Source organism: Kogia breviceps, chromosome 12 (assembly GCF_026419965.1).
Source record: "Kogia breviceps isolate mKogBre1 chromosome 12, mKogBre1 haplotype 1, whole genome shotgun sequence".
NCBI lineage: Eukaryota > Metazoa > Chordata > Mammalia > Artiodactyla > Physeteridae > Kogia > Kogia breviceps.
Window position 1 is genome coordinate 8,698,196 of NC_081321.1, and position 25,349 is coordinate 8,723,544.

The 25,349-nt window shown below is 40.6% G+C and overlaps 1 protein-coding gene across 2 annotated transcripts in view; it reads left to right on the plus strand.

Moving 5' to 3' along the window:
* Positions 1 to 25,349, plus strand: part of BORCS5 (BLOC-1 related complex subunit 5) — a 95,792-nt gene that overhangs the window by 43,475 nt on the left and 26,968 nt on the right. For both annotated transcript variants that reach the window (XM_059082679.2, XM_059082678.2), the window contains exon 3: positions 19,311 to 19,468. In XM_059082679.2, coding sequence (XP_058938662.1) covers positions 19,311 to 19,468 — 158 coding nt within the window. The remainder of the gene's footprint in view (positions 1 to 19,310; positions 19,469 to 25,349) is intronic.

The following is a 25,349-nucleotide window of genomic DNA, read 5'->3' on the forward strand; positions in this document are numbered from 1 at the left end:
ACAGGGTCTTAGTTGTGGTACGCAGGATCTTTGTCGATGAGTGCAGGATCTTTTAGTTGCGGCATGTGGGAACTTTAGTTGTGGCATGTGGAATCTAGTTCCCTGACCAGGGATTGAACCCCGGCCCCCTGCATTGGGAGCGCGGAGCCTCAGCCACTGGACCAACAGGGAAGTCCCTCATGGCTTTACTTTTTCCTACATGTTTATGTGTCTCTAAACAATACCTAATATATTCTTTTATGTGTTTTGTCTTTATATGAATTGCATTCTACTAGATGTTTACTTCATATACTTATATAACTTGCTTTTCTTTTTTTTTTGGTTTATATTTTTGAGATTTATCCATGTTGATATATGCATTTTTTCACTGCTGTGCAGTATTCCATTGTATGAATATTTCACAGTTTGTTTATCCATTGTCCTGTTAATGTTGGAGTTGTTTCATACTTTTTCACTATTAAACAGTTTTGCAGTGGGCACCTTGTACATGTCTCCTTGTGCACATGTGTAAGAGTTTTCTTGAGGGTATGTAGCTAGGAGTAAATTGCTGTCTAGTAGGGCACATGTATTTTTAGCTTTACTAGATATAGTCAAATGACTCTTCAAAGTGATTGTGCTGATTTATATCCTTACTAGCTATGTATGAGAGTTCCTGTTGTTCCACATCCTCAATCACACTAGATATTGTCCCAGCTGTTCCTTGTTTACTGATTAATTTAAAGACAACACTGTGCTTAGCAACCACCTCAAACATAGGGTCAGATGCACACTTATTTTTTCTATCAGGCTTCCTCCTTTTAAAGGAATTTTCACTTTCAGAGTTATAGAACCAAGATAACTATTAGATAGGTTTTTTTGGCTCATATCTATTTTTAGAAATTAATGTTTCTTTTTTATGATCACAAAGTGAATATGTGATTATTTTGGATAATTTGGAAAAGAATTACAAAAAAGAAAATTAAAAATTCCACCACCTATACATAGCCATTGTTAATATTTTACTATGTATTTCCTTCTAGTGTAAATATATATATATGATATACATTTACTCTCCAGTTAGAATCATGCTAAATTTGTCATTTTATATCACAATTTCACTTAAGATTATATTGTAGCATTTCCTGTCATTGACTATTATTTTAAAACTCAAATTTAATAGCTGCATAACATTTCTTCGTATAAACGTTATAATTTAATCATTCTCCCCTTAGAGGACAGCTTTGATATTATTTTAGTACTGCAATAAACAATCTTGGTATATAAATCTTATGAGTTTCAGTTTGTTTCTTTGGGATAGATTTCTAGAAAAAGTCAGTAAATATGTGTGGAATTAGTTTGAAGAGATTGTAAGAAAAGCATCCAGGGAGAAGAAAAAAGCAGTCTAGAGAGGAAAATAGAACATGGTTTGGGGGTCATAAGATCCATTAATTTAGCTTCTCTCATATTTGAGTGGAGTGGCAAATCTGTCCTTTAATTGAATTTGGACACCCTTCTCTTGTTAGAGATGATATTAGAGGTGAACTTCACTCTACCATGGACACCAGAGAGTTGCTTGTATGTTGTAGTGTTCAAGGATTATAGAATTTTAGAATTGGAAGGGACTTTTAAAATTTTATCATCCAGTCTTCTACTTTGTGCAGAGTTCCCGAATTGAGTGTATTTTGTAGACCATCTCACTGAAGTAGACTTACAGGCTTGACTTGCTAAATATCTAATCCCAAACAGGTTATTGTGATAAAAGGCAGTCTGCTCCTTTATTGGACAGCTTTGATTAGTTGAGTGTGGTTCTGTCCCTTAAGCCCAAATTTGATTTTTTATAACTTTCACTTACCATTTCATTTTTTTTAATTGAAAAGCTCCCTAAAAATAATGCTGGAAATACTTCACCTTTAGGTATTTGTCTGTTAGCTTCTACTATAATTAACGTGAAAACAAACATATGTTTGACCTGCTTTTTGTCTTTGTTTCCTTCCAAGGTATAATTTAGTTTTATCTTGTCTTTGTAGTGAAAATTATATATGTGAACATAGGTAGGCTAGAAAAACCTTCCACATGTTTTTATACTTGATAGAAAAGTTCCAAAGTGCCTATAGGCACTACTCATTTTATCATTATTTCTTTCTGTGTGTGTCTCTCTTTTTTTTTTTGCCCCAAAGTGTTATATATATTACCTTCTTTAAATCCTGAATAACCTCTTAGGTTAGGCATTTCCCTCATTTGGCAGGCGAGGAGGCTGAGGCTCAGATACGTTTAAAGACTTTTCCTGTCACACAGCTATTAAAGGTAGAGCCAGGTTTAAACGCAGGTCTAATTCTAAAACCTATATATTTAACCAGTTTGCAAGTCTGTTCTCCTCACTTATTTATATTAATTTCATGATATAAAATCATAAAATCAGATGTACTTCTGTTAAAAAATGTTCATATGTTTGGGTTACTCAGTTAATATATCATATTGGTAATGTGGTAAGATTGTTGGCAGTATATTGCTTCTGCTTGCTTCTCTTTGGTAATCCCAGCCCCCCCTCTGCTTGGTTTGGACACACCAAGGATTTCCTTCCCATCTCTCCCTGGCACCCTATGGGGCTCCTTCCTGTCTCTGGGGAAACTGAAGCACAGGGTGAGAAAAGAGTAACAAATACTTACATATTTTTTTCTTTCTGAATGTTATCAACTGATATGTCCCATAAAGAAGGATGTTTTCTCAGCTGTGTGCCTTAGGGATAGTGGGGAAAGGCTGAATATTTATAACTTGGGTATCTTCTACGACAAAGGCAGTGGCACACATGCTCCATGGGCTTGGAATGTGGAAACCCGTTCTCTCAGTCCTGTAAATCTTGCGTTTATGTCACATTGGGATCCAGATACGTTATCTCAGTGAACTTGAGACCAAGGGTCAGAGGACCAAGGAGGGGACTTGTTGAGTATATGATTTAATTACACTAGATCAATCAAGCTTTGACTTAGTGATGACGGGATATACTGTGTGTGTGTTTAGGTAGTTGATAGGGGAAAAGAACAAAGTTTAATCCTCGGTTTTGTTGACCTTTGGTATCAATTTTAGCAGTAGTTCCATAGCACTGCCTTTGCTGAATTTTCAAAAGACTGCAGTCAAGTGATTTATAGATTAAGGCCTCATTTACTACTTGCACAAGAAGAGCCTATATCTTTCAATACGGGTGACGTAAGTTTACTTTAGAGACAGGAATGAGTTCATTTCTTTGGAGAGATATGAACAGAATGTGTGTCTCTTGCTCTGGTGAGAAATAAATTTAAATTGGAACTTTGCTTGAAGGAAATGGAATGGAGTGGCTGAGCACTCGAGCCTTCAGGATTAGGGAGCTTTAGCCAAGGCCCAAGGGGGCACTAATTGTGTGTTTGCAGAACTCATCCAAATGTGAGCATTCAGTATATGAAACAGCAGACATATATGGAGAACTACTTTGTATACGTCTATGAGGCACTTATGTGCCTCGGGTCTGAATTTCAGAGACAAAAATACATGGTTCCTTCCTCAAAGACCTTACCAGGTAACTGGGAGAAAGCAAGATGGTCAATAATAATACACAAAAGGATGCTATGGCAACTGCCAAAAATGAACCTTCCACCAAGCGTATTCCAGAGATCCAGTCCCCGAAGAGTAAGATTGTCATAGATGAGCTATGTTGCTGCTGAAAACATTTTGATTCCAAAGTAGGATCAAGTCTCAACTAAGCAGAACTGTCTTAAGCATAAATTAAGAGGAAAATGGTATTTTAAATAAGTAAGTTGCCAGATTTTGGACACTAGAATTTCAAGAATTGGCAACTCCAATTCTTGGTTTGGCTACTGTATTATCTCCCTTAAATTACAGTAGCATTTCTGTCACCAAAAATCATTAATTTACAATATTTCTTCGTTAATTCCATGACTCTGATTTGTTGTCATGATTATTATTACTATTTACTTACCTAGTATAGGGGATACTAAAATCTTGCTCCTAAGGTCGTCCTGACAAGTAAGGTAAAACAGATAACATGTTCAGCACAGTGCTTGGCTGAGAGAGTGCCATCATTAATGTGAGCTGCAGTTTTTCTCAAAATTTAATGCTTTATGTAGTACCTGACATATAGTTAAATTTTAGTAAATTATAATAATAAAGGTATTGTTTACAAAGGGCTTCAACATATCTTGTTTAATCCTCTCAGCTACCTTCAAGGTACATAGTTTTACCCCTGATAGAGAAATCGAGATTAAGTGTATCAGTCAGATTTTCTGGCTGCCTTAAGCCAAGAAAGAATTATTGAAAGGACAACGGCTACAGGATCTCCAGAAGAGCTCTAGAATCAGGTTTTGGACAACCTACCCAAGCATAACGGCCAAAATCAGGCCACGGAACTGACCCACTGAGGTCACTACTTGCCGTCACGACCAAGCACTTGACATGCCTTGTGCCACAAACGGTGCTAGCTGGCCGTAAAGACTGAACCTTGCCGTTGGTTCTGCTTCTGTTGCTTCCTCAGAAACACTGGTTCCCTAGAAACTTCTGTCACCAGAGAATGTACCTCTTGGAAGGCCCCTATTTTGCAACATTTGCTCCCTATTTAGAGGCTGGGGCATGAGTACAGATTGCTGGAACTTCTGTTACGACCTTGTGTTCTGGCTGCAGGGCAGGTGGGAAAAAAGAGCCTCTTGGTTCTTCAGCTTTGGTATAATAGGTGACTAGGTTTTCGTATGTGACATTTTGCTTTATTGCCAGCTCCCTGGGTCTTAACTCTCTCTGTTTATAGAAAAAATACTCTTTATTTCCTGTTAATTGTATATAAGCTGAGTAGAAATCAAGATCGTTTTCCTTATTAGTAGACTTCATGTGTAGAAAAATCAGTTTTTTTTCTAAAATCCATCTTGTGCTTAGAAATTAGCTGTTTTAGGGGCTTTCGTGGTGGTGCAGTGGTTGAGAGTCCGCCTGCCGATGCAGGGGACACGGGTTCGTGCCCCGGTCCGGGAAGATCCCACGTGCTGCGGAGCGGCTGGGCCCGTGAGCCATGGCCGCTGCGCCTGCGCGTCCGGAGCCTGTGCTCTGCAACGGGAGAGGCCACAACAGTGAGAGGCCCGCGTACCGCAGGAAAAAAAAAAAAAGAGCAGTTATAAATTAACAGTATTGCCTCAGCATTTTAAGCTACTAATAAATGAGAACTTTCCATATGATCAGGGTGTTTTCTTCAGTGTAAACAATCCTGTGTGTCTCATTATCCACAGGACAGGGTATGTAATCCTTCAAGGAAGCCACGAGTTAGCACCTACAAGAAGGGCAACCCCTCTGAGCAAGGAAGTCCTGGTATTAATATTTCAGATGGCTTTTTTGTTGCATCCTTTTCTTAGTACTTCATTTGTTTTTGTGGAAAATGAATCTGTGATTCATCTTTCTGAAAACCTAAAAAAAAAAAAAATTCAGGTTTCCAATATGCTTGCTGTTGGCTCTAAAAAGATAGCCTCTCCTCTTTTAGAGTCTGTCTGAGTGTGCCTTGCAGAGCCTGTGTTTCTAAGAAGCTGTGTACACAGACTTCAAACTACTGTAAGTAGAATCATATGTTAAATGCCAGTTTTTAAAAGAGTACTTTGTTCCTTCAAGCAAACTCTTTTAGCAAGGGAAGAAGCCTTTGGTGCTCCAAACAGCCATCCTCACTTTGTCTGGAAAGCTGCAGTGTTGGGGTATTGATGTTTCAGCAAGTGGAGAACACCTGGGCGTGGTGAATGTGAGCTGCCAAGTTGCAGGGAGGACCCAGGTGCCTCATTTTTACAGGCTGGCAGTCATTCTTCCAGACAAGTGAGACAGTAGGCTTTCTGCGTTCATTCAGTGAGACGTGCTGAAAGGTTGTGGCATCCAAACTACATATGTTTGTAGTAGACTGCTTTTTTTTCGGGACGCACCACGTGGCATGAGGGATCTTAGTCCCCCAACCAGGGATTGAACCCATGCCCCCTGCAGTGGAAGTACAAATTCTTAACCACTGGACTACCAGGGAAGTCCCTAGACTGCATTTCTTTTATTTGCATACTCAGAGTAAGGGTCTTCTGAATTTAAATATGTTCCTTTCTGCAAATAATTCTAAATCAGTCTTTGAAAAAAAAAAAGAAAGAAAAAGAAGCATGCATGGTATAGCAGTCTAGAATATTACTTTGTCTCTCTCCTCATAGAAACATGGAATTTTCAAAGTGTAGACTTGGAAGAAAACATGGTTCAACTGGCTCAGTTTTCAGAGAAGGAAATGAGACTTATTTTTTCCCCCTTGGTTTATCCTTTTTTATATTGGTATATAAATATTGGTCTATATAAATATAAATATTGGTATAACATATTGGTATATCCTTGGTTTATATTTTTTCTTTTGTTCCCTATTGGCCACAATTTGTTTTTTTGTTTTTTTGTGTTTTTTTTGCGGTACGCGGACCTCTCACTGTTGTGGCCTCTCCCGTTGCAGAGCACAGGCTCTGGACGTGCAGGCTCAGCGGCCATGGCTCACGGGCCCATGTGGGATCCTCCCGGACCGGGGCACGAACCCGTGTCCCCTGCATCAGCAGGCGGACTCTCAACCACTGGGCCACCAGGGAAACCCAGCCACACATTTTTTGACCACTTTATTAGAGGGGTATTGTGAAATATTTTTGTTTAGCAAAAATTAAACTCAGTCTACTTGACTTTTTTTGTTGTGTAAAACATACATAACATAAAATTTACCATCTTAACCCTTTTTGAGCCTGAAATTCAGTGGCATTAAGTCCATTCACATTATTGTGCAACATCACCACTGTCCATCTCCAGAACTTTTCCATCATCCGAGATTGAAATTCCGTACCCACTAAATAGTAACTTCTTATTTTCTCCTCCCCTCAGCCCCTGGCGACCGTTATTCTACTCTCCTTCTCTATGAATTTGACTGTTCTTTGTACCTCATGTACGTGGAATCATACAGTATTTTCCCTTTTGCGTCCGGCTTATTTCACTGAGCATAATGTTCTCAGGGTTCGTGCATGTTGTAGTGTATGTCAGAATTTCCTTCCTTTTTAGACTGAGTAGTGGAACATTGTATGTATATACCACATTCTGCTTATCCATTCATCCATTGGTGGATGCTTGGGTTGCTTCCACTTCTTAACTCTCGTGAACAATGCTGCCATGAACATGAGTGTACAAATATCACTTCGAGACCCTGCTTTCACTTCTTTGGGGTATGTACCTGGAAGTGGAATTGCTGGTAATCGTATGGTAATTCTATGTTTAATTTTTTGAGGAACTACCATGCTGTTTTCCACAGTGACTGCACCATTTTACATTACCATCAGCAGTGCACATGGGTTCCAATTTCTCCGCATTCTCACCAACACTTGTTGTTTTCTGCTTTTTTGTTAGTAGCCATCCTAATGAGTGTGAGGTAGTATCTTACTGCGGTTTTGATTTGCATTTCCCATATGATTAGTGATTTTGAGCATTGTTTCATGTGCTTATTGGCTATATGTATATCTTCTTTGGAGAAATATCTATTCAAGTCTTTTGACCATTTTTGAATCAAGTTGTTTGTTTTTGTTTGTTTGTTTTGTGGTACACAGGCCTCTCACTGTTGTGGCCTCTCTCGCCGCGGAGCACAGGCTCCGGACGCGCAGGCCCAGCGGCCATGGCTCACGGGCCCAGCCGCTCCGCGGCACGTGGGATCCTCCCGCACCGGGGCACGAACCCGCGTCCCCTGCACCGGCAGGCGGACTCTCAACCACTGCGCCACCAGGGAAGCCCCAAGTTGTTTGGTTTTTATGTTGATTTTTAGGAGTTTTAAAAATGTATTCTGAATATTAACCCTTTGGGCTGTCTTTTTACTCTGTTGATAGTGCTTTGGGATGCATAAACTTTTTAAATTATCATGAAGTCCCGTTTGTTTATTTTTTTTCTCTTGTTGCTTGTATCTTTGGTGTCATACACAAGAAATCATTGTCAAATCAAATGTCATGAAGCATCTGCCATTTGTTTTCTTAAAAGAGTTCTGTAGTTTAGGTCTCTGACCCATTTTGAGTTAATTTTTTTATGTGATGTTAGGTAAGAGTTTAACTTCATTGTTTTGCATGTGGATATCCAATTTTCTCAGCACCATTTCTTGAAAAGACTCTTCTTTCCCCCACTGAATGGTCTTGACATCCTTGTAGGAAATCATTTGACCATATACATGAGGGTTTGTTTCTGGGCTCTCTCTTCTGTTCTGTTGATCTATACGTCTGTGTTTATGCCAGTAGCACATTGTTTTGATTACTGTAGCTTTGTAGTAAGTTTTGAAATGACAAAGTATGAGTTTTCAGCTTTGCTGTTCTTTTTCAGGATTGACTACTGAGGTTTCTTTGAGATTCCTTATGAATTTTAGGATGTGGTTTTCTATTTCTGCAAAAAATGTTGGAATTTTGGTAGGCATTTTATTGAATCTGTAGATCACTTTGGGTAGTATTGATATCTTATTAATATTATGTCTTTCAGTTCATGAAAGATGAGTTGTCTTTCCATTTATTTATGTCTTCAGCTTCTTTCATCAGTGTTTTGGAGTGTTCATTGTACAAATCTTTCATCTCCTTGGTTAATTCCTAAGTATTTTATTCTTTTTGATACTTCTGTAAATGTAATTGTTTTCTTAATATCTTTTTTGGATTGTTCATTGTTAGTGTATAGAAATGCAACTGATTTTTGTGTGTTGACTTTTTTTAAACATTTTATGTTTTTAAAATTTATTTTATTTATTTTTGGCTGTGTTGGGTCTTTGTTGCTACGCACTGGCTTTCTCTAGTTGCAGCAAGTGGGGCTGCTCTTTGTTGTGGTGCACACGCTTCTCATTGAGGTGGCTTCTCTTGTTGCGGAGCACAGGCTCTAGATACACGGACCTAAGTAGTTGTGGCATGCAGGCTCAGTAATTGTGGCTCGAGGGCTCTAGAGCAAAGACTCAGTAGCTGTGGCACACAGGCTTAGTTGCTCTGCAGCATGTGGGATTTTCCTGGACCAGGGCTCGAACCTATGTCCCCTGTATTGGTAGGCAGATTCCTAACCACTGCACCACGAGGGAAGCCCTTGTGTGTTGACTTTGTATCCTTCTACCTTACTAAATTCAGATATTAGTTCTAAAACTTTTTTTAATCTTTAAGGTTTTCTATATTAGTTCTTATTATTCTAGTTCCTTAAGTTGTAATGTTAGGTTGTTGACTTGATACCTTTTTCTCCTTTTTTTTTTTTTTTCCTTTTTCTCCTTTTTAATGTAAGCTTTTGTAGCTATAAATGTCCCCCTTAACACTGCTTTGCTGCGTCCCTTAAGTTTTGGTATACTATGTTTTTGGTTTCTTTGTCTCTAAGTATTTTAAAATTTCCCTTGTGATTTCTTCTTTGATCCATTGGTTGTTTAAGAGTGTGTTGTTTAATTTTCACAAGTTTGAATTTTTCAGTTTTCCTTCTGTTATTGATTTCTAACTTCATCCTGCTGTGATTAGAGAAAATACTTGGTATGATATCTGTATTTTGAAATCTATTGAGACTTAACTTGTAAGTCTGTCTTGGGATATGTCCCATGTGCACTTGAAAAGAATGTGGGTTCTATTGTTGGGTAGAGTGTTCTGTATATATTAGATGTAAGTAACTTACTGTGTTGTTCAGGTCCTCTGTTTTCTTATCTTTTGTCTGACTGTTCTATCCATTATTGAGAATGGGGTATTGATATATCCAACTATTATTGCAGAACTATTTCTCACTTTAATTCTGTCAATTTTTGCTTAATGTATTTTGATGGTCTGTTATTAGGTGCATAAATGTTTACAATTGTTATGTATTTTGCTGTATTGAACCTTTTATTAATATATAATGTCCTTCTTTGTCTCTTATAAACTTTTTTGATTTAAAGTATATTTTGTCTGAATTAGTTTGACTACCCTTGCTCTCTTTTTGTTACTATGTGCCTGGAATGTCTTTTATCATCCTTTCTCTTTCAACCTATTTGTGTCTTTGGATGTAAAGTGAGTCTTTTGTAGATAGCATATGGTTGGATTATCCTTTCTTTTTTAAATCCATAGTGCTAATCTCTGTCTCTTGATTTGAGAGTTTATTCCATTTACATTTAAAGTAATTAGTGATGAGGCGGGACTTCTGTCATTTTGCTTTGTTTTCTTTTATGCCTAATAGCTTTTTGTCCCTCATTTCCTGCATTACTGTCTTATTTTGTGTTCAGTTGATTTTTTTGTAGTGAAATTTTAAAATTCCTTTCTTACTTTCTTTTGTATATTCTGTAACTATTATATTTGTTGTTACTATGGGGATTATATTTAACATACTAAAATAATAACACTCTATATTGAATTTATATCAGATTAACTTCAGTACCATAAAAACTCTGCTCCTTTACAACTCCATCTTCACTCCTTTCAGTTGTAGATGTCACAAAATTACATCTTTATACATTTCCCCAAAACATAAACTAATAATTTTTAAAAATATATGTCTCTTAAATCATGTAGAAAACAAAGTGGAGTTTCATACCATTGTTATAATAATGCTAGCTTTTATAATTGTCTGTGTATTTACCTTTACTGAGATATTTATTTATTCATATAGTTCCAAGTTACTGTCAAGTATCCTTTCATTTCAACCTGTAGGACTTCTTTTAGCATTTCTTGCAGGGCAGGTCTAGTGGTAATGAATTCCCTCAGCTTTTGTTTATCTGGGAATATCTTAATTTCTCCCTCACTTTTGAAAGATATCTTTGCTGCAAATAGGATTCTTGGTTGACAGTTTTGAATATAAAAGCACTTTAAATATATCATCCCACTGCCTTCTAGCCTGTGAAGTTTCTGTTCAGAAATCTGCTTATAATCTTATAGAGGATTCCTTGAATGGAATGAGTTGCTTTTCTCTTGCTGCTTTCGAAATTCTCTCTTTGTCTTGGACTTTCGACAGTTTGATTATACAGATCTTACTCAATTTACAATGGGGTTATTTTCCAATAAACCCAGAGTAAGTTGAAAATATCACAAATTCATTTAATACACCCAACCTACCAAATACCATAGCTTAGCCTAGCATACCTTAAACATGCTCAGAACACTTACATTAGCCTACAGTTGGGCAAAGTCATCTAACCCAAAGCCTATTTTATAATAAAGTGTTGAATATTTCATGTAATTTATTGAATACTTTTCTGAAAGTGAAAAACAGAGTGGCTGTACGAGTACAGAATGGATGTAAGTATACCATTTTGATCACATGGCTGACTTGGAGCTGTGGCTCACTGCTGGTGCCTAGCATCTTGAGAGAGTATCATACTGAATATCACTAGCCTGAGAAAAGATCAAAGTTCAAAATATGGTTTCTACTGAATGTGTATTGCTTCTGCACCACTGTAAAATCAAAAAGTCAAGTTGAACCGTCATAAGTTGTGGACCATCTGTAATGTGTCCTGGTATGGATCTCTTTAAGTTCATCCTACTTAGCGTTTGTTGGGCTTCTTAGATATATATATTCATGCTTTTGATCAGATTTGGGAAGTTTTCAGCCAATATTTCTTCAAATATTTTCTCTGCCTTTTTCAAGAGAAAAGTCCTTTGGGGACTCCTGCAGTATGTTCGTTGTTCTGCTTGATGGTGTCTCACAGGTCCCTTAGGCTCTTTTTACTTTTCTTCAATCTTATTTCTTTCTGTTCCTCAGACTTGGCAATTTCCATTGTCCTACTTCTAGTTCACTGATTCTTTTGCCTGCTCAAATCTGCCTTTGAATTCCTCTAGTGAAATTTTCATTTCAGTTATAGTTTTCAGCTCCAAAATTTTTTGTTTCTTTCTTTTTAGGTTTTCTATCTCTTGAGATATCTCCATTTTGTTTATACCTCATTATTCTTGACTTTAATTCTTTGAGCATCTTTAAGACAGTTTAAAAATCTTTGTGTAGTAGATCTGCCTTCAGATCCTTTTCTGTTTCTGTTGTTTGTGACAGTTTCTGTTGTTTGTACCTTGGAATGCTTTTCTGTTTCTTGTGGGTTTTGTGATTTTTTGTTGAAAACTGGACATTGAATTTAACAGTGAGGTAACTCCAGAAATCAGATTCTTCTTCTCCAGGGTTTACTGGCTTTTGTTTTTGTTTTCTGCTTTGTTTGATTGTTGTAGGCTACCTCTCTGCTGAGGATTAGGGCTTCCCAGATCTCTGCTGAGCCTATACCTTTCCTGGGCATGCACAGTGACTTTCTGATTTCCTCCAAATATGTGGTTGCTTTTGAATGTTCTCATGTTCAATGTCTAGCTCTGAGAGGGGAAAAAGAGGAAAATGAAAGGGAAGAAAAAAAAGTACCAGTCCTTTAAGTCCCCTGGAAGTCACTTCAGCTGGAGACTGAGGGGCCTGCAATAATGGAGGATGTGCAACAACAGTGGCCACTGCCTCCTTGTCTGTACCATTGTGATCAGAAGAACCAATCAGTGGTCAGAATACAGACCCCTGATGTTTGAAGGCTAGGGTCCTTTTTGCCCACCCTGGCTCCTGCAGGCTGTGTGTAAGTCGCTCACAGATGCCTGCCACAGGGGTTGGGGGATGGATAGGTGCTGCTGTGCTAAGAGCCGAAAGTGACTGAAATTAACCACAGTTTACCATCCAGGCCTTCCCCTGGAAGTTGAAGTCTTCTATAGACTCCAGAGCTCCAAAGTATAATAGTTACATCAGACAGATTCTGCCTGTGCAATTGTTGTTTAGGTGGGGAGACGGATTCCTGGTGCTTCCCATTCTACCATTTTCCCCAAATGCTCTCTGTGTTTAGTTTTTAAAGGAACTACCTTATTGCCTTCCACAGTGAGTGCGCCATTTTACATTCTCACCAGCAATGCATAAGGGTTTCAATTTCGCCACATCTTCACCAGTACTTATTATTTTCTATTTGGGTAATAGCCACTCTATTGGTTAAAAGTGGTATCTCATTGTGGTGTGTGTTTCTTTTGTTTGTTGTGGTTCTTTTTTGCATTCCCCTAAGGATTAGTGATATTGAGCATCTTTAATGTGTTTATTGACTTCTTTGCATCTTTGGAGAAACGCCTACTTAAGTCCTTTGCCCATTTTTGAGTTGGGCTTTTGTTGTTCTATTTCATTTTGTCCCTGTTTATATCTGCTTTCTTTTTATTTAACTCGTGCTTCTTCTAGTAATCTGCCTGAGGTGTGGAATCACTTCTTTATTATTTTCTACAGTGTATAGAAGGCGTATAGAAGGAGGTGCTAGCAAATATTCATATATGGCAGGGTTGGCCAGTCATACAGCCAGATTTGAAACCCTTCTTATTTGATCGTGGCAAGAGTTGGTAGTTGGGGACCTGGCGACATTGAGAAAATTAACATGAATTGAGTACCTACTCTGTGCCAGATACTCTGCCAGGCATAACTTGATATAATTCTCACAGTACTCCTTTAATGTGCGTAGTATTTAAGTTATTGATGAAGTGTTTGAGTTCAGGGAAGTTAAGTGACTACCCCCACTTGACGCAAGTGGTAAATGGCAATTCCTGGGTTCAAACTCCCAGGTCTGTTTGACTCCAGAGCGTGTACGTTTTTTCATTAGGTCATGCTGCCTCCCTTCCCTGGCCTGAAAGTTCAACAGGAAAGCAAGGCTTTGGACCTGGGAACTGTTGAAGGAGGATGATGAGTTGAACCTTTTGCCTAACTCTTTGGGAGGAGGTTTTTAAAAGCTAAGTTCATAGCGGTGGATAGGATTCCTTGAGGCTAGTGAGGTGTCTCATTTGTGGTTACTGATCATTTTTGTAAAAGCTGTATCTACTTTGGGTTGTTGACATCTGCTGTTCTTGTTTCTTTGGTACCATAACCCAGGGCCATTGACCATGGACAAATGGGTGCCTGAACCTAGAGGGATGAAATGCTTTCTGTAACCTACCACGGATTCCCTCCAAGCCCGGGTGCCCCTTTACCTCCTGAGCCTTAAAAAAGGCAAGATTAAAGGGAACAGATATTAATCAGGATCCTGTATGCTAGGCAAACCCTAAAAGGGAGGTGATTATTATCCCAGTTTTACATGAGAAAACTGAGGCTCAGAGGTATAAGGTAAATTGTCCAAATTCACACAGCTCAAATAATAATGGGGCTCAAATCACATTTTCCCATGTTCCCTGTCTTAGTCCATTTGGGCTTCTATAACAAAATAACACAGACTGGATGTCTTCAAACAACGGAAATTTATTTCTCACAGTTGTGGAGGCTAGGAAGTCCAAGATCAAGGTGCTGGCAGACAGATTCAGTGTCTGGTGAGGGACCACTTCCTGATTCACAGACAGCAGTCTTTTTGCTGTGTCCTACATGGTGGACAGGCCAGTTGAACCCTCTGGGGTTTCTTTTATAAGGACACTAATCCCATTCATGATGGCTCTACCCTCATGACCTAATCACCTCCCAAAGGCCCTGCCTCCTTATACTATCACATTAGGTTTCAGCATATGAATTTTGTGGGCGGGGGACACAGACATTCAGTCTTTAGCACTACCTCAATGAGAAAGTTCTTCTTTCTTGGCCCTCTAGTAGGTATTGGAAAGCATTAGGAGGGAGATCCTGGGAGCATTGTTTCTCTCCACACCAAACATTGTGATAGGTTGGCTTTTATTCTAGGGCTGTCTACACTTGCAGTCTCTTCTGCCACATAGATGAACCCAAACAATGATGTTAGCCATTCTGGGTGGCTGCTTCTCCTGAGTGAGATTGGTGTGCCTCTGAGGTGACTGAATGGAGATAAAAGTTCCTAAGGGAACCAGTCATGGAGGGCACCCTTTTTCTGAATACCCCAAAGGAATTGATCACTAACACACATCATAAGGTCCTGTCCAAGTGGGTCAGGTGTTTTGCTTTTGACTTTGAAATACACTGTGACCAGAAGAGTCAAAAATCCCTTATTGGTTTGGGGGGAGATTTCTTTTAAATTATCTGTTGCTTAGTTGTACCTTCACAATAACTTTTGTCAAAGTTACATACATTCTGCGTTCTGGATTCTGTAGGAGGAAATGGCTCTTGTTATACTGTTATCCAGATGTGAGTCCATTACTCACAATACTCATTTCCAGTCCTGGAAGCAGCTAAGCGTCTAAAAGTTAAGGAATTCAGTTTGATAATAGCAGAGGTTAATACCCATATGGCTCTGTACTATACTTTAGAAAAACTTTTTTTTCCCTACCTGACATTTCAGAAAGAAAAAGATTGCTCAGCAAAATATTTTCCAAATTTCTAACCTGATGATTTTTCCACTCAACACTTTACACAAAGAGCTAGGTACAGATGGCAATTTGCTGGGTCTGTGTAATATTCAGGCTTGGTCCTCACCCATTCCCTAGAGCCCACTCTCCATTCCTGTATAAACAAAGTGGTTTCAACAAGGTCTTAGGAAATGTCTCCAGTATTTACCATTTGCAAATATGGAATCTATTAAGTCATGTTTTTAACTCAATAAACATCTACTTTGTATGCATCACTGTTTTAAGCTAAAGAAGAATTAGAAAACGGAGGGTAATGGCCCTGTTCCCTAGCACAATAAAGAAGACATCATTTAGAAACTGTTATTTAGCATGAAAAACTAACCATAGATATGTAGAAAAACAGAGTATTAGGGATGAAGTGTCATGATCTCTAATTTTTTGCATATTGCTCAGGAAAAGAAAAACACAGAAAGATGAAGTAGATATGATAAAATATCAGTTGCTGATTCTAGATGGTATCTGGGTATATATTTTTTTCTTTTCTGTATGTTTGAAAATTTATGTAATAAAATGTAAAAAAAGAAAAAAAACTTAACCTCTTTATAAAGACCATTTATAAAACTATACAAAAGATAATTTCAAGGGGATATAGGGTTCATTCTCTGTTACCTAAGCTAAGGGTTTAGGTTATTATTAGAGTTGGTAAGTAAGAATTGAAACAGAGGTGTAAGCCTAGAGGCCCTCAGAGGCTGGGCTGGTAATGTGAATGAGTGAAGCTGGCTGTCCATGTTCAGGTAGGGGTTGAGAGAGCAGGAGAGCACACACCTCATTTAAAGCATCTACAATTAAAAAAAAAAAAATTTAATGTGCATTCAGAATAAAAACAGTTCGGAGGCCTGGCAGTATGTGGTCTTCTGAAAATGAAAATATTTACCATCTCTAAATTTACCCAGCTTTCTGTCCTCTCTTTTCCTTTTATCAGAAGATATAAGAGCGGGTCAGTCATCAAAATGGGGGAGGTTGGTTCCTGACACTTGAGAGTGATGGGAAAGCTTTGTACTCGTTGCCTGTGGGATTGGCCTGGCTTGCCATAGCTCTGTAGTTTAGGAGTAGAAAAAGTGGCCCGTCTTTTTCTCTCTGTCTTGCTCCTTCTATGTTCTGGAGCAGGATTTGTGGCAGATTTTCAGAGATTCCTCTGAGTCTAAGGAGCACATTCTGATAATAGACCCACGTACCTGGCCTTTGTTTTTAGGTGATTTGCGGGAGGGTACAATTGTGCTTTAAAAGGGTGATTGGAAGTGTGATTTCTTTGACTTTGGAGTTGGCTGGGCAGCTTGATTTGAACACCCTAGTGTGCCTTGTAGACTTGGCAACTTTCCCCCCACTTCCCCAACTTTATTTTTTAAAGGGGAACAGTCAGGGTTTTGGTTTGAGAGCTAACGCTGGGTTTGGGGCCCTCTGCTTCAGGCCTCTGGTGACCTGGGCTGGCCCTGGAGCTTTCCGCCTCACCACTCTTCAGTGCAGCCTCTGGAAATCTTCCTCACTCACCTCGGAGGAGCAGATGGGGACTGAGACCACCACGCCTCACTTCGAAGTATATGTGGAGAGGACAGAGTAGGGACCCCGAGAAGCCCTTTTTTCCTCCTAAAGTCTCCCGCAGCTCACTCTTTCCTTGGAATTCCAGCAACAGAACTGCGTCCTCTTAGCCTATAGTTGGAGAACCTTTTATGTACCAGGTGCTGTAATGCACGAGATAAAAAGTAAAACATGGTCCCTGTTCTCCACCAGCTCACAGTTTGTTAGGAGGCTTTTTAATCACCTTGGAGAAGATACTGTTTGAAGGTATATCCAGCCATATAGTCCCTGGTGAACATGAAAGATAGGGAACTGGTTTTGACAGACAGAGTTGGGGATACTTGGGGTGGGGAAGGGAAGAGAACGCCCAAGAGGACATCACTGATAGATGAGAAGGACCTTGGCTGCTTTTTGTTAAAATGACTTTATTTATGTAAACATTTTGGAAAGGGAAATACATTCATACGGTTTAAAAAATGTTAAAAGTATACTCTGAAATTCTCCTTCCCTACCCTTGTTCTCCATCTGTCTAGTTCTTGGAGTCATTCCAGAGTTTCTTTATGACAATACAAGTAAATATGAATATATGGTTTGTGTTTTTTTTGCAGTACACGGGCCTCTCACTGCCGTGGCCTCTCCCGTTGCGGAGCGCAGGCTCCGGACGCGTAGGCGCAGCGGCCATGGCTCACGGGCCCAGCCGCTCGGCGGCACCTGGGATCTTCCCGGACCGGGGCGTGAACCCGTGTCCCCTGCACTGGCAGGCAGATTCTTAACCACTGCGCCAGCGGGGAAGCCCGTGAAATGACAAAATTTTAGAAACGGTGAACAGATTAGTGGAGGATTGGGGAGGGCTTCCCAAGGCAAACTTTGACGTGGGTGAGTTCGTCCTGACGGTGCCCAGCGCATGTGCTGTTGTCGTGTTTATTTCGGAGGACCCGTGTTGTGCCGTTGGCTCTGGTGTGAGGGTACTGCTCTCAGTGGGGTGGGGAGTGCCTGAGAGCCCCAGGGCCCTGCTAGGGATTCTCTGAAGTCAAAACTATTTTCACAGTAATACTTAGACATTTGCTAATTACTCTCACTCTTTTACAAGTGTACAGTGGAGTTTTTCAGAGGCTACATGATGTGAAATAGCAACAGATTAAATGCAGAAGCACGTCTGAGAATCCAGCTGTTTTCTATGAAGCCAAGACATTTAAAAGACTTACAAAAATGTAAACGAGTGCCACTCTTCTCACTTTTTTGTTTTGGGGAGTAGAGTTATTTTCTTTAAAATATGTTATTTATGTTAACATGTAATGGGGTTGTTAATTTTTTAATGATTTAATAAATATTCAAGAATTTTCTGTTTTAATTTTTAACAGATGAATATTGATTTAAACTACATACACAAGTGCTCTTTGGGGGTCCTCAGTAATTTCTGAGAATGTAAAGGGGTCCTGACACCAAAAAGTTTGTGAACCTTCAGGGTGCCAATAAGCCCTTGACCAGAAGTCAGGAGGCTTGAGTTCTAGTCAGGACTTTGCTGTGTGACCCTGAGCACGTCATTTAGCCTCTTTCATTGGTATTTCATCTTTTGTAAATGCTAATAATTATCTGGTTCTACACACCTTAAAGAAAGGGAAGATAATTCTGTGTGAAAGCCTTTGAAAATATAACGTCCAGTTCAAATTTAAGGGAATTTAATAGTTACACAACTAAACTGATGTTGAAAGAGAATGTAAAGGTTGAGGCTTATGGTGTGTTAGTGGACATCCTGTTCACCTTTTATTTTTTATTTTTTTTTATTTTTTGGTACGCGGGCCTCTCACTGTTGTGGCCTCTCCCATTGCGGAGCGCAGGCTCCGGACGCGCAAGCTCAGCGGCCATGGCTCACGGGCCCAGCCGCTCCGCGGCATGTGGGATCTTCCCGGACCGGGGCACGAACCCATGTCCCCTGCATGGGCAGGCGGATTCTCAACCACTGCGCCACCAGGGAAGCCCCCTGTTCACCTTTTAAATGTTTTCCTTTTTGCATCTCCTCCTAACAGTTTCCATATATATATATATATATATATATATACACATTCTTTCTGTTTCTCAGACAACCATTTTAATTAGTTAAAGGAATTAAGTAGGTACATCTTCCAGATTCTTCAGTCAGGAGGGGGTTTATACTCCTGATGCTTTAAAGTAGTGCTGTAAGGTCAGGTGCTCTGTCTTGGAGAAATCACTTATTATGTGACTTGAGGACAGTTACTTAACCTCGCGGCGTCTTGGGTTTCCCACCTATAAAATGGGGCTAATAATAGTTTACTTTCCTGAGCGATTATATGAAAAGTAATGCGCAGGAGGCACTCTGCCAAGTGCTTGGCACATAAGATGCTCCATAAATGATAGTTGCTGTGATCGTCACAGGTCTATGACAAAAGATGCAATATTAAATTTAAGCCTCTTACCCTGCCTTCAGTGAACTTGTTATTAAACTACTTTATTCACAAGCTTATTAGTAATTTCCGTTTCATTTCGTTTTATTCTTTTTTTGCTTCCAAGGGCTGTTGAGTGGCCAGACTTCTCCAACAAACACCAGACTGGAGAAGTTGGATTCTCAGCAGGTGCTGCAGCTCTGCCTCCGTTATCAGGATCACCTCCGTCAGTGTGCAGAGGCTGTTGCTTTTGATCAGAACGCTTTGGTCAAACGAATCAAAGAGGTAACTTATTGTGAGAAAATATCATGGCTGACTCAATGTTGTGATTCCCTGTGACTCCTGAGTCCTTTTCTCCTGGGGTGTAGAGCCAATGATCCCAACTTTCTGGGAGGTAGTCATTTTCTATCTAAATGTCTTGACATCTGTCCCCATTGCTTTGAGAAGATTGTCTTTCCCAGCAGTGGAATGTGATAGTGGAAAAGAGTGGTCCATGGAGTAGACTAATCTGGAGTTTGAATCCTGGTTCACCACTTATTTGCTTGGGAAAGTTACTTTACTTCTCTCGGTCTCAGTTTTCCTCATCTGAAAAATGGGTCTAACCGAAGTAATCTACCCGCAGGGTTGAGTGAATATTAAATTGCTTAGTAAGTGTTAACTGTTGTTAGTATGTGTGAAGTCCTTCCATACCGATTTGCTTTGGCTAACATTAACTGATTTCAGCCCTTTCCTGCGTGTAATTCATATTTTGTTTTCCAGTTGGGTATCAGTTCTTTGAGAGCAGGAGCCCTGACGTCTCCCTCAATTATATTTTTCACTGTGTTAGCAGGCAAAGCTCGGTGATTCTTATTGGTTGGATAGAAACAATTATGCCTACTTAACCCACAGGGTTTTTGTGAGGAAAGACACAAGATAATTCATGTGAAAGTACTTAGTAAATGAAAGAGTGTGGTACACATGTTGAGTAACTATGAATAACAGAAAGTAGGTACACTCTTTTAAGCATTTAAATATATCACTGATTGGGCCAGTGCACGGCACAGCTCTGAGAGCACCAAGGTATAAGTAAATACGTTTTGCAAAGTTTTCAATCAAGAAGGGATTTCTGTTCTGTTACCTTGAAGTAATGTCATAAAAAGAAAAGGTCAGGAGCTGGATCGTGGAGAAACCACTTATGTGAATGGCACTGCCTGGAGTTTAGCAAAATAGTCCTGATCGTTGTTGACTCTGGCAAGAGAAGGTGGACATGAGGAAATACACAAGGAAAAGATGGAGAATCACTGCAATTAATGGTCAGTTTGTAATCTCAAGGATGTAGTATGTCTACAACTAAGTAGTCATTAGTTATACTGATAGATTTAAATTTGTCAACACCTCCAGTATTTTACTACTTACCTTTCATAAAATGTTGTATGCATGTAGGCTTCTCTCATGGACTAAATACTTTTATATGGAAAACTATTAAGTATGACCTTTTATTTTGGTTGGCATCTCTGTGGCCTTTCAGATATTATATTTATTTTACTACATTATGATCTAAAGAGCTTAAGTCCCAAACATGACTATGCATTGGATTATATGGATTATTATTATTGGATTTTGTTTCTTTTAATACTGAATTCTCCTCTTCCCCAGTAGGTCTAGGACGTGGTCTGCGAATCATTATTTTAATAAACTTACCAAATGATACTAATGCCATTCTCCATTACCTGGGATTTGGGAACCACTGGTCTAGAGCACTGTTTTCCAAAATAAGTTCCATAAAACTAGTTCCATGTAAAGAAGGTCAGACTTTTTGCATATTTCTTAACCACCCTTGGAAATTCACAATGCGTGTTATCTTATTAAAAAGTTCTTAGGAATCTTACAGTAAGGAAAATCAGCACTTTTCAAACTTATTTGATTTCGGAACCCTTATCTTAGGTAACATCTATTAACATCTTACAGAAGTAGTGTTTTTTAGAGCATTCTTTGGGAAAATACTTTTGTGGATGTAAGACCTTATCATTTTGACTGTGCTAGAAATTAATTATGATATTAACTTTCCTAAGATTTTAGAATAAATCAGCTTTTTAATGCTTCCTGTCTTCTTTTTGAAAGGTCCTCTACTCCATTCCTGTCATTTCATGGTTAGGAAAGTGTGGTACAGAAAGATTAAGTGACTAATTCATTGTCAAGGAGCTGGGTAAAGTATTTTGTAGCTGATAGTCCCAGACAGAGCTCATTATATAACATTTTCAGGACTCCAGAGCAGTGTTTATTGGCCCTGAATGAGTGTTAGAATCACCTGGGAATTTTTTCCTCCAATATATATGACGGAAAATTTTACACACACACTGAAGTAGACAGATACCCTTCCTGTCCTCATTGCCCAGCTACTACAGATATCAGCTTGTGAAGACTCCTGTTTCATCCACACCCCGACTCCCTCCCTGCCACCTTCCTAACTGGTTTGTGTTGCAGGAAATCTCAGGCGTCTGTCATTTCATTCATGAGTATTTAAGTGTGCATCTTTAAAAATAAAGGAGTCCTTTAAAAACCTTTTTTTTTTTTTTTTGCGGTATGCGGGCCTCTCACTGTTGTGGCCTCTCCCGTTGCGGAGCACAGGCTCCGGACGCACAGGCTCAGCGGCCATGGCTCACGGGCTTAGTTGCTCCGCGGCATGTGGGATCTTCCCGGACCAGGGCACGAACCCGTGTCTCCTGCATCGGCAGGCGGATTCTCAACCACTGCGCCACCAGGGAAGCCCAAAACCTTTTTAATTTGAATTACTTTTAGACTTAGAGAAAAGTCACAAACATAATTCCAGAGAGTTCCTGTATGCTTCTCACACGGCTTCCTCTAAAGTGAGCATCTTACAAAACCTTAGCCCAAAGACAAAACCAGGAAATTAACACTGGTACAATACCATTAACTAAACAGAGACCTTATTTGAATTTCACCAGTTTTTCCACTAACGAAAGACTCCTTCTCAAAAACACAGCCAGGGTGCCCTTTTCGTACCTAAAAGATTCCCGTAATTCAGTCAGTATAGCTGAGATGCTTTGAAGAAAATACTGATGTGTAGATCCCACTCCGTAGCAATTCAGTGGAAATCTTGGAAGCCTGGCTCGGTGGGAAGGAAGCTGGGCATTGGTCGGTGTTCATGAACGTGCTCTAGATCGGGGTCCCCGGCCCCCGGGCCCCTGTTGGGACGGGGCCGCACAGCAGGAGGTGAGCGGCAGGAAAGCGAGTGAAGCTTCATCTGCTGCTCCCCATTGCTGCCCATCGCTCGCACTACCGCCTGAAACGTACCCCCCCCGCCCCCCCCAGTCCATGGAAAGATTGTCTTGCACGGAAACCGGTCCCTGGTGCCGAAAATGTTGGGGACCGCTGCTCTCGAGGATTCTCACGTATGACCAGTGCTGTGGAGCATTCACTGAAAACAAAATGTTAACTGAGTTTAAAATTCTGCTTGAGGACGCTTGGGATTCACTTTGAGCCGCCAGTAGTGACCCGGGACTGTTACCAAGCCGAGAACAGCACTCCCGGTGTGAGCGGGACCTCGGTAGTTCTGTTAGGGCCGAGGAGGCGAGCACTGCTTTAGATTCTTCACTGAAGACCTGTCTTCTCTGTTGGTGCAAACTCCTGAAACATTCACATCCATGTGCGCTCAACTTCAAACCTAAGGGTTGAAATTCGTCACTTCCAAACGAATAAAGCAGAGGATGTAGTTTAGATCAAACACCAACTCTCTGATATTATTCCAGATGTTTCCTGGAAGTTGAGTTGCAAGTGTGAGGAAGTAACATAATGCTATATGTGTTGAAAAGTCAGGGAACTTAATAACCGTGGAGAATGTGTGTTAGTGGAAGTAGAACCCGGGTCAAGCAGAGGCCCAGAAAGCTGCAGCACTTGTGGTTGCTTACATTTGGATCAAAGGGAAACATGGCTGTAACAGTTTCTGATTCAGAGAGAAGAAAATCAAGGAGTTAGCTAAGCTTTCCTATTGCTAACTTTGGATGATGCTTTTGAATAAAAAGTTGATGTTTTACAAATTTCTGTGTAAGAGAGGCGTGGAAGCTAGGGGTGGTCTTCCTTCATACCAGAGTCTTGTACACTGACCACTAGTTTCCTCAGTGGCTTCAGGATGACCCTCAGCCAACCAGCCAGCATGGCTGAGCAACTACTGCTGACCAGCTTAGTGTGAGGTCCTTTAAGGGTTACAGAGAAACGTGACTGGTCCCTGCTCGCTGAGAGCTTAGTCTGGGCGAGGGCATGAAGGTACACAGAACAGTAAGGTGAAAGATACAGTGCCATCAATGGAGAGTGCTCAGTTGTGGTTCACAACTGAAGTCCTAGGAGAGTTAAAGATCAGGATATCCTGGGATATAGCGGGTGAGGCTGAAGCCACGTCGTAAAGGAAAACCGGGATTTGGGAAACGAATGGAGAGAAAGCAGAGAGCGCTGCTGGCTGCAGGAACAGCTGGGAGTCTCGGAAGAAAATTAACTTGGGCTTCCGGGGACAGTGGAGAAACTAAGTTTGTTCCAAGAAATCTCTCCATTAAGAGCCACAGATGTCGGAGCTGGAAGGACCTCAGAGACCTTCTGGTCCAGGACCCTCATGACACACAGATGCAGAAATTGAAGGCTGTTAGAGAAAGTAAGCAATTAATCCATGGTCACAGAGGAAGATAGAGGCTGAAACTACAGAATTAAAAGTGGATGAAGATTGGGACTTCCGTGGTGGCACAGTGGTTGAGAATCCGCCTGCCAGTGCAGGGGACATGGGTTTGGGCCCTGGTCCAGGAAGATCCCACATGCCGTGGAGCAACTAAGCCCGTGCGCCACAACTACTGAGCCTGCGAGCCACAACTGCTGAAGTCCATGTGCCAAGGGCCTGTGCTCCGCAACAAGAGAAGCCACCACGATGAGAAGCCTGCACACTGCAACGAAGAGTAGCCCCCACTCTCTGCACCTAGAGAAAGCCTGCGCGCAGCAACAAAGACCCAACGCAGCCCCAAATAAAAATTAATTAATTAATTATTTTAAAAGTGGATGAAGATCAAAGGAGGTTTGGGGTGCGTTTTGCAGGTGGTGTATTTGAACGTGCTTCTGGGTTGAGGGGAAGAGGTGGAGGGTGAAGGATAGAAAGGGGATATTCTGAGGGTGAGAGGTCTCTGAGGCAGCAGGAGCGGGGGGCCTAGAGCCCTGAGGGCATTTGTTCTGAGAGAACAGGGAAGATCTGGGCAGGTTTTTAAGAGGATGCCTGGCACAGACCAGTCATGGCTGAGGAGCCTGTGTATCCTCTCTGAAGGAGAGGGGAGGTCATTTGTTGAGAGTGACTGCAGTTGGGTAGCAGTACAGTTGTGAGTACCAGAGCCCTTGAAGGCTCAGCTGAGGTGGGAAAACTTGGACCTTGATTTTGTGGGCAGGTCTGCATAGCGGTTCTGAGTACGAACACCAGAGCCTCCCTGCCTGAGCTCAAACCCTGGCGCTGCCTCTAGCTGTGTGACCTTGAGCAAGTTACTTGATTCTTCTCAGCGTCAGTTTCCTCTTCCTCTTATCCCCTCTTACGTGGGGATAAGAATACTAGTCTACTGCAGAAAGGTTCTCGCGAGGGTTAAGTGACTACTCTATGTAAAGCATGGGACCGTGCCTGCCATGTAGTTAAACACTGGTGTTGGCTCTCCTTATTGTTTTAAATAAAAATGATGACTAATAGAAAAAAATAACAACAACAAAAAATAATGACTGGTAGGGAAAAGCCTAACCTTATTGCTGTGGATGGGCCTGTGTGAAGTTTCTTGATACCAGTAGCAGCCGAAATATGGGCTCACTTTAAGCTCTACTCTCCACAACCTGAGTATCACAAAGAACTAAATGGAGGCAAGACCGATCATTTATGCCCAGGCTGCAAGCCCTGCGTGATGTCTTTCATGCCACAGATATGTGCTTTCTGGCATTTTTGTAGTTAACTTAACTGTGTATCCTGCTATGTGAAGAGCAAAGCGGCGCCTGGGGAACGTGGATGGTGAGAGACGTGAAACTGGACGGCAGCACGTGACGAGTCCTCGGCTTCTGGGCTGTGGGTGCCTTGCCTCTTATCGTTCCTGTGATTTCTGTGCTATCTCGTCGTGTCTAGTCAAGGGTTCAAGTTGGCAGGCAGACACTTTCAGTTTTAGGT